General features: G+C 52.1%; 5 protein-coding genes across 5 annotated transcripts; 2 read left to right on the top strand and 3 right to left on the bottom strand.

The window, feature by feature from the left end:
* The first annotated feature begins 847 nt into the window (after positions 1–847).
* On the top strand, positions 848–2,198 carry CONPUDRAFT_126323 (uncharacterized protein). Its single transcript, XM_007772005.1, has 4 exons — positions 848–954; positions 1,022–1,112; positions 1,157–1,382; positions 1,489–2,198. Exon 4 carries the CDS (start codon positions 1,629–1,631, stop codon positions 2,148–2,150), a length of 522 nt encoding a protein of 173 aa, XP_007770195.1. The 5' UTR covers positions 848–954; positions 1,022–1,112; positions 1,157–1,382; positions 1,489–1,628; the 3' UTR covers positions 2,151–2,198.
* On the bottom strand, positions 2,179–5,170 carry CONPUDRAFT_166550 (uncharacterized protein). The gene is made up of 3 exons (XM_007772004.1): positions 4,914–5,170; positions 4,831–4,856; positions 2,179–4,765 (listed from the first exon to the last, which is right to left on the bottom strand). The coding sequence occupies exons 2-3, from the start codon at positions 4,831–4,833 to the stop codon at positions 2,405–2,407; spliced, it is 2,364 nt and encodes a 787-aa protein (XP_007770194.1). The 5' UTR covers positions 4,834–4,856; positions 4,914–5,170; the 3' UTR covers positions 2,179–2,404.
* Positions 5,171–7,480: 2,310 nt separating this feature from the next.
* On the bottom strand, positions 7,481–8,712 carry CONPUDRAFT_166549 (uncharacterized protein; the record flags this gene model as incomplete). The annotated part of the gene is made up of 2 exons (XM_007772003.1): positions 8,592–8,712; positions 7,481–7,917 (listed from the first exon to the last, which is right to left on the bottom strand). Exons 1-2 carry the CDS (start codon positions 8,704–8,706, stop codon positions 7,481–7,483), a joined length of 552 nt encoding a protein of 183 aa, XP_007770193.1. The 5' UTR covers positions 8,707–8,712.
* A 287-nt stretch (positions 8,713–8,999) lies between these two features.
* CONPUDRAFT_83121 (uncharacterized protein) lies at positions 9,000–9,942 on the top strand. Its single transcript, XM_007772002.1, has 5 exons — positions 9,000–9,081; positions 9,144–9,154; positions 9,216–9,270; positions 9,442–9,555; positions 9,706–9,942. The coding sequence occupies exons 1-5, from the start codon at positions 9,042–9,044 to the stop codon at positions 9,798–9,800; spliced, it is 315 nt and encodes a 104-aa protein (XP_007770192.1). The 5' UTR covers positions 9,000–9,041; the 3' UTR covers positions 9,801–9,942.
* Positions 9,943–10,428: 486 nt separating this feature from the next.
* On the bottom strand, positions 10,429–11,881 carry CONPUDRAFT_106565 (uncharacterized protein). The gene is made up of 6 exons (XM_007772001.1): positions 11,697–11,881; positions 11,187–11,630; positions 10,981–11,130; positions 10,776–10,924; positions 10,558–10,717; positions 10,429–10,502 (listed from the first exon to the last, which is right to left on the bottom strand). The coding sequence occupies exons 2-3, from the start codon at positions 11,371–11,373 to the stop codon at positions 11,048–11,050; spliced, it is 270 nt and encodes an 89-aa protein (XP_007770191.1). The 5' UTR covers positions 11,374–11,630; positions 11,697–11,881; the 3' UTR covers positions 10,429–10,502; positions 10,558–10,717; positions 10,776–10,924; positions 10,981–11,047.
* Positions 11,882–12,296: the final 415 nt, after the last annotated feature.

Below are 12,296 nucleotides of genomic sequence, written 5' to 3'. Positions count from 1 at the left end.
TTTATGGCTTTATTGGTTCATCCAGAAGCCTCCTGTACGGCGATGTTCCTCCTAGAGGTCTACAAGTAAACACCGCCTTCATACGTCTATTCAAGGCGCTTAGTATCCTAGCGGTACCATAAGCGCTTACGCACTCGTGTGGCTCCGCGTTCATCGCATAGGGCCACGTTCTGCTTACGTAGCCGTCCTGCATTACCGTGGGACTTGGACTGCACAGTAGTTACGAATACGGTAGTGACTTCACACGCTCCTGTCATATATATACAGTCGCTACCATGAATATCATCTAAGTCTTCTCTCTCCACCGAACGACTACCATCGTCAGCCTACCAGCTACCAAGCTACTAACTCAACCTTCAACACTAACTGCCCGGTGAGTTCGCGCTCTTATAGACTTCTCAGCTATACTCGCGATCGTCCTTTGTCATCATTGATGAGGCATACGTAATTCAAGAGGCATCCTTGCGACGTACGTAGGGACCTAAGAGTCTCCTGACTGTTGGAAGGTAATGAAGGTAAATAACCTGCAACTATGTGGAGAGCAAACTGACGATGGCAGTCGAGACCGGCATAGGACAGGACGGTGTATTTGGGCGAGAATTGAGCTCACGACGTTGACTTATGTGCCGTGGATCAACTTCTTGAAGACATGTATCATTCTGTGGAAGAATGAAACAGATAAATCGATGTCAATTGGCCGATATGACTGGAAAGCATTGCCATAGTAGGGTGTCGAGGCGAGCATCGGGGACTTCCGAGTCGGACGAGTCCGGGTGAGTTTAGGGCTGGTTCGAGATGTCGCGCGCTTTCCTCTCCATCTGGCATCCGAAAGTTCTCTTGCCAGCCAGCAGTGACTACCGGCGCTCGACAGGCTTTACTGTTCCAGGTCTTCTTCCACAACATCCTTGATCTGACAACTATAGTTGTCACAAATGTCTGTTCGTGGGCATCCACGTAGGTTGCGTCCATTTTTCCTCTGCACATGACGCGTTAATAACGTTGATCTGCGTTGTGGCCTCAGTCTGTCCGACGTCGGCCCAGAAAAGCTCGCACGATACCAACTCTTTGATGACGCCCTTCCAAAAGTAAAAATCAGCTTACAGAGGTCGTAGGCACGTCACCCTATATTTGATTTGCTTGATAATGAACTACATAGACTGCGTATAAATGACGGTTGAACATCACCACTATATCGCAAGGCTCATTTTAAAGCCGTGATCGCTTGACATATCTGACTCAGGCGGTGATGATGAAACTGGATTCTCATGGGCTTGATATTCTCCTAAGCATGTCGATCGCGCTGATAGGATGCGATGTGCCTCAGTCAGCGTGTTGAATCTGACTCGTCGAGTAACCCCCGCGGTGGCCCACATATCCTGGAGGTAAGCTCCGCACCGAGGTATATACGTCGGCTCATCACTTCTCGAACATCTGTAACAAAACTTACATCCTACATCGAACTGTCTCCGAGCTGAATCCATCTTCAAGTCATGTCTGACGCCATTCAGACCCTTATCACCAAGAGCCAGTGCGTGATCCGATGTGAACATGGTTCACCAATATATTCATATCTAACCGGTTTTCTTCACGTTCACTCGTGCTAAAGAGCCTATGCGGCAGATAACTACATGGTCCCGCCGGACTCAGCCACGCTCAGAAGCTTTCCAAGGAACCAAGTCGTCGTCATTGTCTCCTACGTTGACCCCCGAGTCGTCCCAGAGGATAACCGTATTACCTATGCCCAATTCTCGCTTACTCGTAATATCACGCTAACTCGTCGTATCTTCCCCGCAGAACACCCCGTAATCCGCGTCGTAGGCGGCCGCGCCAAGAACGCGCTGCGCTCTCTCCTCACGCTCGAACACCATCTCGGCCTGGGCGCGATCGTCGTCGTGCACCACACCGACTATGGCGTCTCGCACGCCTCCAGCGCTGAGTTCAAGGCGACGTTTAGAGACCGCGCAGCCACCACAGAGCAAGTCGCCGAGATCGACGCGATCGACTTCGACGTTATCCACGACAGGGACGTGCGAGCAAGCGTGGAGAGCGATGTAAGGTATTTGAAGGAGAGTCCATGGTTCGGAAATGGGCTACAGGTCGTTGGTTTTGTGTTTGATTTGAAAACGGGGACGGTAGATCAGGTACAGTAATGCCGTTCATTTTAGGGAGCAAAATTACAGCGTACGCATATAATACATGTGAAGTAACAAACTCTATCACAGCGAATTATCTTCAGAACCAGAGCGAAACTAGACTCGAGCGCGCCGTCGTGGATTGCAGTGTGCTACTAATACATCTTCGAAAACAAAGGGGAACTAAAAGAACATTGACGACAACTTTCTGCTATAACGTACACAAGGGCGGTTGAAGCGCCCCGCCTACCAACCAATACCTGTCACCACTGTCAGTGGTGGTGAGGGGGCGTCTCCCACAGGTGCGCAAACTTGAAGACTGCGCCCCAACACTTGTCAAGCTCATCGGACGTAAAGTCCACGAAGCGCCTGAGATATTCGTCCCTGTCGACAGGATCAAACGGCCCAAACTCTTCGAGGCGCTTGGTGTAGTGTGTTTCGACGCCATCAGCGCTCAGCTTAGAGAGCTCGGAGAGACGTTTCTGTCGGGAGTTGGGGTCGAAGGCGTCGCTGGCGTACTTCTGGTATTCTTCCGCGTCCTTGGCGAAGAACTGGCACGTATCAAGGAAGCACTTCTTCTCAACGAGCTCGGACCAGGCGCCCTTGAAAGAGTCGATCTCGGCCCTGAACGCGTCGGCACCTGGGAGCGATTCGTTGTAGATGGCCATGAGGTCCTTGATGGGGGCCTTGCTGCCGTTGACCTGCAATACACTGAGGAGGACGAGCAGGCGGGAGGCGCTGGCAGACCAGGTGGAGCTAGAGGCGAGATCGTTCGTGTCGGTCCACTGTAAGCCTACCCTCGAACGGGAGGTAGTGCCATTATTGTGCGTTATCTCTCTGGTGACGCCGTTGCCACCCGAGCCGGCGTCCGTGGCGTGAATGAAGGTATCGCCTACAGGGGTCTGAAGGAACCGGCCTTTGGTGTACTCGGGCACGCCGCCGGGGTAAACTGTTTTCACCTTGCCGTGAAGAGCCCGGAGGACCTCGTCGGCGCCGTTGGTGAGGACCTTTGGCGTAAACATCGCATCGAAGCTGAAATCTTTGAAGACGACCTTGTGGCTGTCCCTGTCGTAGGTAATATCGCGGAAGTTGCCCTCGGAATGGGTTGCGACGCCGAGCACAAATAGCTGCGCGATGATGTCGTGCACGGCAACTGGCGAGGATGAAAAGGTTTGTTGCAGCTCCTTCCAGTTCTCCAAGAAGCGGCTGTTGGACTTGGACTTCACGGCGTCGAAGCGGGTGATATCATAAGCAGCAGAGCGGCGCATCGGTGCCCCCTCGCGGCCCAAGCGAGTGAGAGGAGCCTTGGCGAGGAGACGCTTGTTCGCCTCCTCGGGATCTCTCTCGAAGCCGAAGCCTTCAAGGAGAGCATGGTAGCCGGCACGGATCAGACCGTTTTCCGTCGTCTTGCCCGCCGTATACTGGAGTGTCTGCTGGTGGTAGTCACTCATGCGCTCCTCAGCCGACATTTTGCGGTGAACATGAGAAGGGGTGGTGCCGATCTCGTACGAGACGCTCTGGTATAGGATGTCGCGAGCGAAGGAGACCCAATCAAAGTCCCTCTGCAAGAACATAGCGTGCGCCTGGTCCATGTTAATGAACGATTTATCGCCAGGCAGCTTCTTGCCGGGCCATGCACGAGTAAAGTGGTGGCGAGGGGGAGCGACCTTATTCGAACGGCTGATGAACGTGAACAGGCCCTGATACTGCTTGGCCACATCCTCGTTAATCTGATAGCCGTCCTCGGTGATCTCGATTATCTGAGTGTACTGGAGAATGATGGGGATGGGGTCGTAGGCGGATAAGGAAATACCGGTGACGCCCAGCTTAGTACCCTTCTTGATAAGCTTCACCTTGTCGAGAAGTCCTTGCTCGGAGAGAAACTCGCCAACAGAGTCTACGTTCTGAGTCTCGGAGAACGACTTGCGGTTAACCGCATGGTCAGAGATGGGGAGCGTCCATGTGGTGCCGTTGGCAAGGTGCACGAAGTCGAACTCCCAGACCTTGTCCGCGTTGTCACCATCGTCGCAGACAAACAGCTTAGGCTTGGTAGGGGAAGAGAAGTCGACGTTTTTGACGGTGTGGTTATAGTGGAACTCGACTGAGATCTCTGGGACCTGCTTTTCCACGAACGCGAGGACCTCTTTGATGGAGAGCTGCTGTATCTGGCCAACGGTGCCACGAGTTGTGGAGGGACCGGAAAGGTCGAGCTGATCTGATTTGAGGGACTGTACGAAGAGCTTATACCCAGCGGGGTTGTCCTTGCGAAGCTTCTCCCGGTGCTTGTCTAGATTGTCCCCCAGGAACTGACGAGCGACGCTGGATAAGTCACGGCCAGGAGTGATGATGGGCCGATACTCGGCGGGAGCCTTGTCCCACGCGGCACACGGAATAGGCCCGGGCATAGGGGTGTTGATGGTGGCGGCACAGTCCACCTGGAATGCGTTGCCCGACCCCGCGTTGGCTTCGGGCTGCTTCTCGAAGACGACAAACTCTAGCTTCAAGCGTGAGCCGAGCGCGTTGAGGTTTTCGCGCTCTGCCAGGACAGTGAGAACCACGCCCTTGAAGAGCATCGCGTTCCTGGGTCCGAAGCCAGAGAGGCCATGACGGACTACAACTTCTGGGCGGTTGGCCTAGAGGTTTTTTGGCATTATAGATGAGCGCATATACTTGATAACGAGCTCTAACCTTCACTTACCATCTCTGCTGTGATCCAACTGTGATCTATAGGGCGAAGGAATGGTGAGTTTTTGAACCAGAAGTAAGCGTAGCGGAACGTACCTTCAATGTATAACTACTGGGTAATGACGGCGTTATCACTGATTTCTCTGACGTCTGAATTCGACTGGGCGGTATAACGACGATTACGAGCACTCGGAAAGTTTGGAAAAAGACGAACTGATACGGGGAGACGCTAGACCGCCGAGAGGTAGTAGGGTCCTAAGGGATTCAGAGAAGCGCATATATAAGAATCGTATCGAGCAACGCAGACCCGGAGGTTCATATCACCGGGCTAAGATCTAAAACAACGATGAGAGTGAGATGGAAGCGACATATCTATATCAAAAAGGGAAAGAATACTGTTTGAGAAACAAGAGGCCCTCGAATATGCGTGAAACCTACAGTATACGAGAACTTGAGAAGCGGCCGGAGCAATTTAGAACGCGGAGTCGAAGTCAAGGAATCTTAAGTGACGTGCGTGGAAGCTTTCAGTGCAAGGAAGCCGATCGTGGCTGAGAGGGTCGCAAGTCTGGTGATCAGATTTACACGCGGCTCTCTCATCATTAATCATTCAAGACGTCCGTCACGTCGTAGTCGTAGTACCGCACCATCCCATTACTGTTATAGCACCTCTGTATCTGTTTTGCTACCTCCACCTCGTGATCGGGCAGGCCACCAAAATGCAATCCATGAATATTGCTAGCAACACGCTTCGCATTTGTCCTCAGGGAATCATAAACTTCTCTCCGTTCTGACAGTACGTGAAGATGTGTCTCGGTTTTGGTTGCTCCGTACATTCGTGGCGACTCTTCTTTCTATTATGCCTTGTGAGCCCTACGCTATTCCTAATTGCTTTCGGCAGCCCGCTGTTTTCACCTCGATGGTCAGATCTTCTCCGCCACCGGATGCTATACACAATTGATTATTTACATCCACCTCTTGTGATTATACGACGCTTGGCCACTGAAACAAGTATGCTCCGCGAATTTGCTTCCTTAGCTCACTATATTGTTGCTCCCAGTATCATAGCTGTTACAGAATCCAGGAGTTCTGCATAAGAATGTTGAGTGTGATTCAAGGTGTGATTACTTACACTCAAAATACTCAAAGGTGGCCAAGCGTCTGCTGTAACCTAGTCCGTAAGTTCGTCCTGCTAGCTAAATTATCTTCACTACCATTTACACCAGCTACCTCTCGCATCACGAATGCCGTGATTTGCTTCTAGGCTGATTTAATACAAATATAGTGCACACTGTTTTCGATGGCTTCGGAACGATTAGTCCGTCAGCTTGACCTCTCATCTTAGCGTGCCACCGCTACCGGACGACTGTAAATCCTGGATGCTGTGCCCACATCAGGAAGTGAGTAAATGGGCCGCCTTGCGAGTGACAGCGTCCATCCTCCACGATGATCCTCAGCGCTAGTGTGCGAGTGCGCGACTTTCTCTTTCTGAATCCGTGCCCACGCAAACTAAATAGCGCAGGTGGCGTCGCGTCGCCAAAAGGTAGTTAGGATTCTTCGCTAGCTGAGTGCATGTTGACGACGATCGGTCTACAAAGAAGACTCTCCGAGCTGCACAGCCGAGCAGAAGCTTTACCTTTCACTCGTGATTGGGCAGCACGTTCTGTACACAGTTCCGTGACAGGCGTGTGATAGCCGTTTACTCGGGCGTTTGATATTTTCAATCTATTGGCCTTACACGCATCTCCAGAAACAGGGACAGAACATCGATAATGCTCACCCGGACCCATGACTGAGCACATGCTTCCGGTTGATTGTGCACTAAGACACGACGTCGATCTTTCCATGCCGATTTCATTCTACCTGCATCACGTTCAACGAGGAACAAAGACGGCGCATATAAACTCCTCGTCCGTCTGGTTATCGACACACATGTCAGACTAACTCGGCTTCCAAAATAAGTACTCGCCTTCATGCGTATTGCCCCACCACTCGGCACAGAGTGTCGGATGATCTCTCTCTATGGCATATCGTGGGTACCGCATAAAAAGACCGTATAGCTCTGATAGAATGTTGTTCAGATCGATTGATGAGGAGGTGATAACGAGAAAAGCGACGCCGCCATCAAGCAGGTGTTGAAGGTTTACATACCCCGATGACACTTGCAAGCGATTAGGATATTCCAGCCCTCTACAATCAGACATTAATAATCGAACTATTTTCGACAGGCGAACGCTGAAAGGAAATAAGGTTTTAGAAAGAAGTGAAGCCAAGTGATTATACCCGCTCCTGAAAATCCGTGAGATGCGGAAAGAAAGCGAGTGAAAGGTTATGGTACCCTGTCAAGAAACTCGGTTGTAAACTTCGCCGCCGGAGCGACTCGGTGGAAAGATTACCTTAGAAAATCGGTTTGAAAACCGTGCATTTTCTTCAGGTTTCCTACGTCTCCTGACACTGACTTCTTTCAGAAGTTGTTCTCCGATCGTGTCGGATAATGGGTGGCCTCGACTCTTAAAACAGGTAGCTCGCCTCGAGGCGTTCAACAGACGGCGATCTTCACTCGGGACCACCACGAGACAGCATTGTAAAGTTCGACCATGAAAGCGGCTACGAATAATTCATCATGCCATATTGCACAGGAAAGGTATATTCGAGACTTAACAACTTCATGCGACAGCGTCGGCAAGTGCCATGCCTTTCGACCCGGTCCGGCCCGGAGTACCGAGCCCGGAAGTAAGAAACGCGCGCGCAAAGGCGTTCGCGAGCGTGGTGCAAGTGAGCGATGCGGAGGTTGAGCTCATTACAGTTGCTTTTTTTTGGTTCAACAGGGCTTGGTCGTGGGAGTGTACGAGGGCGCGAGCGAGATTGGGACTCCTGGGCGTGAAGGGAGCGACGACGACGAAGGCAGAATGCAAGTGAATAGTAGTCAGACGGGGAAAAGATAGGAAGTGATGAAAAGGAAGGAGGGCGGTGGCATCGCTCGTCGCGGGTGCGGGAAGGGAGCACGGAATGGGGCGATGGGCAAAGGCGGCGAGCGGTAGCGTGACAAAGGAGGTGGTGATTGCTCGCACTGAAGGTCGTGATGCGGTATACGTACGACGCCCTTGCGAAATATCAGCATCACGTCGTTCGATTACTCGCCCCTTTCATACCCGTCTCGGGAATGCATTTCGGCGGGTGCGCGCACTGGCGAACGCATATATGCACATTCAAGTGACCACAGAAGCGAAAGTTAGAAGAGGGAAATTGGGTTTGGAATCACGACCTCGCTTATGTTGAGATCCCAACGTCCCGTAAAAGACCGAACGGCGAGACGAACTTACGCATGCCACAGAGGTTTGAAATGTTCAGCTACGACGAAGTCATTGAGATTTGCCTCCACACGTCCGGGGTAAGGGACAATGGCGATGATCTACACCCGGGCCGTGAACATGGACTCGAGAATTTGGTGCGACGCATTCAAAACCCGGTAATGTGCCTCAAGAGAAAGCTGTGCGCATTGTCGAACCGATTGCGTCCACAGCCATAAGCTAAGACAACGAGGACAAGTTCTTTCGTGTGCGAAGGCTATAGGAACACAATGTCTAGAAACAGAAGAGAAGAAGCTGACAAACTGCTCAGTCGGTAGCAATGGCAACCTGTACGAACCACTCACCAGTCTTGTTGAAACCTCGCTGCCTTACCCCCATCCTATCCCACGCAGGCACCCCAATGACCAACATCTCCATACACGCCAGCTACCTCTACAGTGCAGAGACGATACTCATGCATGCTGACCGTTCTTGGCGAGATAGCGAGCGTTGACGGCGACGAAGTGGTATGCGACAACTGTGATCATGGCCAAGGCGCCGAGGTAGTTAGCGAGGTTGTACAGTGTCTGGTGGGTGATCATTTTGGGCTTAGCGAGGCGGGCAAAAGAGCGATATCTACGCCATTTTTCCATTAGTATCAGATGAATTTGAAAGCAAGAACATACGGAGTAGAGCCTGGACGCGTTACAAGCGTCGAACGAGATTCGGAGGAGTGAAAGTGCCAAGTGTCGCGCGTATGTCGTGGCCCTCGGAAGCAGTGGGCCATACACTTCGGGAAATTGTTGATGCATGTTTGCTTTCCCGGAGGACGCCGGGTTTGTGCTCTCCGTCCTCGCCGTTCGCCAGCCCACTCATCCTCCACTCAATCCTCTCTCTTTCACCTTTCTCGCCTCTAAAGTCCTCCTACCTAGGCAAGATGAGGCCTTCGAATGTTGTCCGCAGTGATATGCCCGGTCGTATGTAATGCATACTGCAAGACTGTTACGTGGAGACTGACATACAAATTTGCGCGCTACAGCTAAGACCTTCGTGAGTCTAGTTTTCACGCACGCGAACTCAACTTAGCTGGGATGCTAACGGGAGGGATCAGAGCCCCTGGTGGGGCGACACGAGCATGGCCCGCCAGCGTGGTGTTATCACCTACAGTACGTCTAGTCTTCTTGTCTTCCTGCATGTGCCCCAGGTTCACTCACAACATCTTTTCTTCCGCTTCATTCCCTTTGTACTGCCACCTCACATCGCTCCATAATGCATGTCCTTCGACTCCTTATCCACCATATGAATCTTTCGACCATGCTGGTTGAATGCTCGTTCAGGCGTCTCACCCTTCCGGCAGCGCGGATCTAAGGACCTCATCAGGAACTGGGTCTTCAACGGCTATCGCCGCCTCGCTGGCCAGGTGCCCTACTGGATTCTCCCCTTTGCTATTGGTAAGTGCCCTTCATATCACACATGGTCGTCTCTTTCATCGAATTAAACCACCCGTTCTAAACGGTACCACTTCTTGCCTTGGCGCCTACACCCATCCTTCACCTCTTTTTTCCGAATCTATCTTGTTGCTAACCATCCGTTTCTTTCAGGCTACGGCACGTACACCTGGGCAAAGAAGCGCGACGCGTGGCAGAACAGCAAGGCTGGCCACATCGCCCTGCACGGTGACGGTCATGGTCACTAAGTGCTCGTCATCCAAACTAGACATGCAGACTCGTGAACCCCAGATCCATATCATATCCTATTCTTACCGCATTGAATAGAGAAACTTCAGCGGCACTTTGTGACCCATCTCGTGAACTTTTACTCTCGAGCTTGCATTGCCCCATACGCGAAGGGCCCGCGCTGGTCGGATGTTCCGTTAGTTCGTGCTGCGTTGTCACTGGATATGTTTGGTATGTGCTACATGCGCTAAATAACATAAAAAGATCGCGCTCGTGAGCAGCGCATACGGCAACAGCAGCAACAGCAACGTCTGCGTCCTTTTATCCACTAAAACACTGCTACCTCTCCTTTCTTCCTTCTTCTTCTCCCGCTACACCGCAGGTGCAGACTCGACTACGATGTGCGATATCCACGTCTTGTTACGCGCTCCACACGAATCTAGCAACGCGGGCGCGAAGCCGAGCGCGGTGAACGCCGCACTCGCGCGCACAATTGTGTATTTCGCCCTGCGAAGAGCCGTTTCCATTTGATGCCGACGTTGATGAAGCACCAACAGTTGGCGACCTTATCCTCGAAGAGACCGCGATTGCAGGGGAGGATGCGGCTTATAGGATCAAGGATGCTCGATATGGGTGCGAACGGCGGGAGGAAAGGGATAAAGAGCAGGACGAAGATAACGGTGATAGCGGCGATGGTGGCGAGGCGAACGAAAAGGCGTGCGCTAAGGACGGCGTCACATGAAGGGTACCGAATCCTCGAGTTGAACCTGCACTCACCCATGACAAGACTGAGATATATGGATTTTCCAAGCAAGTATGTGCCGATCGCATGGGCGTAGTACAAAGTTACATGCTTGAAATCGAGACTGAGAACAAGAAGACGGCCCTAATGAGGTCCTGGCCCTTGGCAAAGGACGATAGGCAGATAAAGTCAATCCTAAATGTGGTCAAGTCATTTAGCGAGTGTGCCATTCCATCTAAACCAGGGTACGTACCGAGCATGACAGAGTTGTCTGGAAGTGCCCGTTGTCGATAGGGGGCAGCGCTGGTTGCGGCAACGGAATGAACATCGCGATGTGATGTGGGTCTCTTAATCCCCCTTGAAGTAACGAGCGCAACCCACACTGGGTTGATCAAGGACCCGCTATCAAATGCAGCCATGAACCGTCAAGGAACGGGAGGTGTGCTAATGTGACTCACGCTTGGCCGCAGATTCAGGAAATGGAGGGTAGTCGAGACTCCAGCACCAGAGATCGTATGTATAGCATTATCGAGAAGGAGCGTGAATAGTGAGTTCCATCCAATGCCTCAGGGCCTTGTAGTCGCCATACATCGGAGGTGCACCTTGGCCTGAAGCGCGTCCCTGTCAGCGGCTATTTTCAAGGCAGAAGCATATAAACACGCACCTGAGTACAACCTCAAGCCAATACATAACTTTACCAATGACGAGGTAGCAATAGCGCTCGGCACCGCATACGCTTTCATCGAGTTCTTGTGCAGCTGCTTCACATACCTCCTGGCCGCACCCGTATCTGGCTCCTTCGCCCCCAGAATCGTGCCCAGGCCCACATCTCTACTACCGCTGGGCGTCATCGGCGACCTGGGGAACCGGCATGTAATCTCTTCTCCTCCATCAAGCTGTTGAAACTGCACCTCTTGGTTGCACTGGTCGCTCCTGAAGAACGGATGGCAAAGTCTATGGACGAGGATGTAATGACGGGTGAGATTGCACTTGTGCGGGAAACCACCATCGTGGTCGGGCTGGAGCCGGTACTTGCGGGCTTTGAGAAGTCTAGAGATGGTCACGCCTGGGTGTGGGTAAGACGACTCCCGAATGGTCTGTGTCCGACCTGTGTATGAGGTGTATCAGAATGCTGGCGAAAGGCTGATTTGGGAATAGGGAGCGATTGGCGTACGTGAAGCTATGTAGACTGTTCATTGGTGTATGACCTGCTAGGCCGGCGCGCGCGAGGACCTGTCCATCGCGAACTTGTGGAAGAGTTGTATGACATTGTTCGGCTGCGCATGGCTGTTCTGCCGGTGGGACCTATATGGGATGTTACAGAAATGTCGTCCATAATGGAGTGGTAGTTGAACCACGATGTGGTATGTTGCCGGGGGAGATGTGGAGGAGGCGCGTCGGTCTACGTCGGTATTTAGCAAGAGCTTCACCTCTCTTCACCTGCAACGAACAAAGGAAATGCCACGCGCTGGGTCTTGTTCCCGGCACTTCTCAAAGTTCCCTAACAGTACCGTATCCTCAAGCGCTCTCATCATTTTCTCGAGGTTCAATATGTCAGCTTGCCTGCACTTCACAAGGCAGATATGCGTTTTCATTCTTTCAAGTTCGTCCCCCCTCGAAACCCGTCCAGGTCTGGAAGTCGCTTATTGACAACAAGGGTAGCTCTGGAAGCATGAGAACTACCAAGGACATCGCCTTACTACATACACTCGCATGACATAGGCCACGATAGAACTTACATCCCCAGGGTGCGTATTTGACTTTTCGCGCCTCA

Source organism: Coniophora puteana, assembly GCF_000271625.1.
Source record: "Coniophora puteana RWD-64-598 SS2 unplaced genomic scaffold CONPUscaffold_8, whole genome shotgun sequence".
In the NCBI taxonomy this organism is placed as follows: domain Eukaryota; kingdom Fungi; phylum Basidiomycota; class Agaricomycetes; order Boletales; family Coniophoraceae; genus Coniophora; species Coniophora puteana.
Note: the sequence above shows the minus strand (reverse complement) of the source record. Positions and strands in the feature narration are given on the sequence as shown.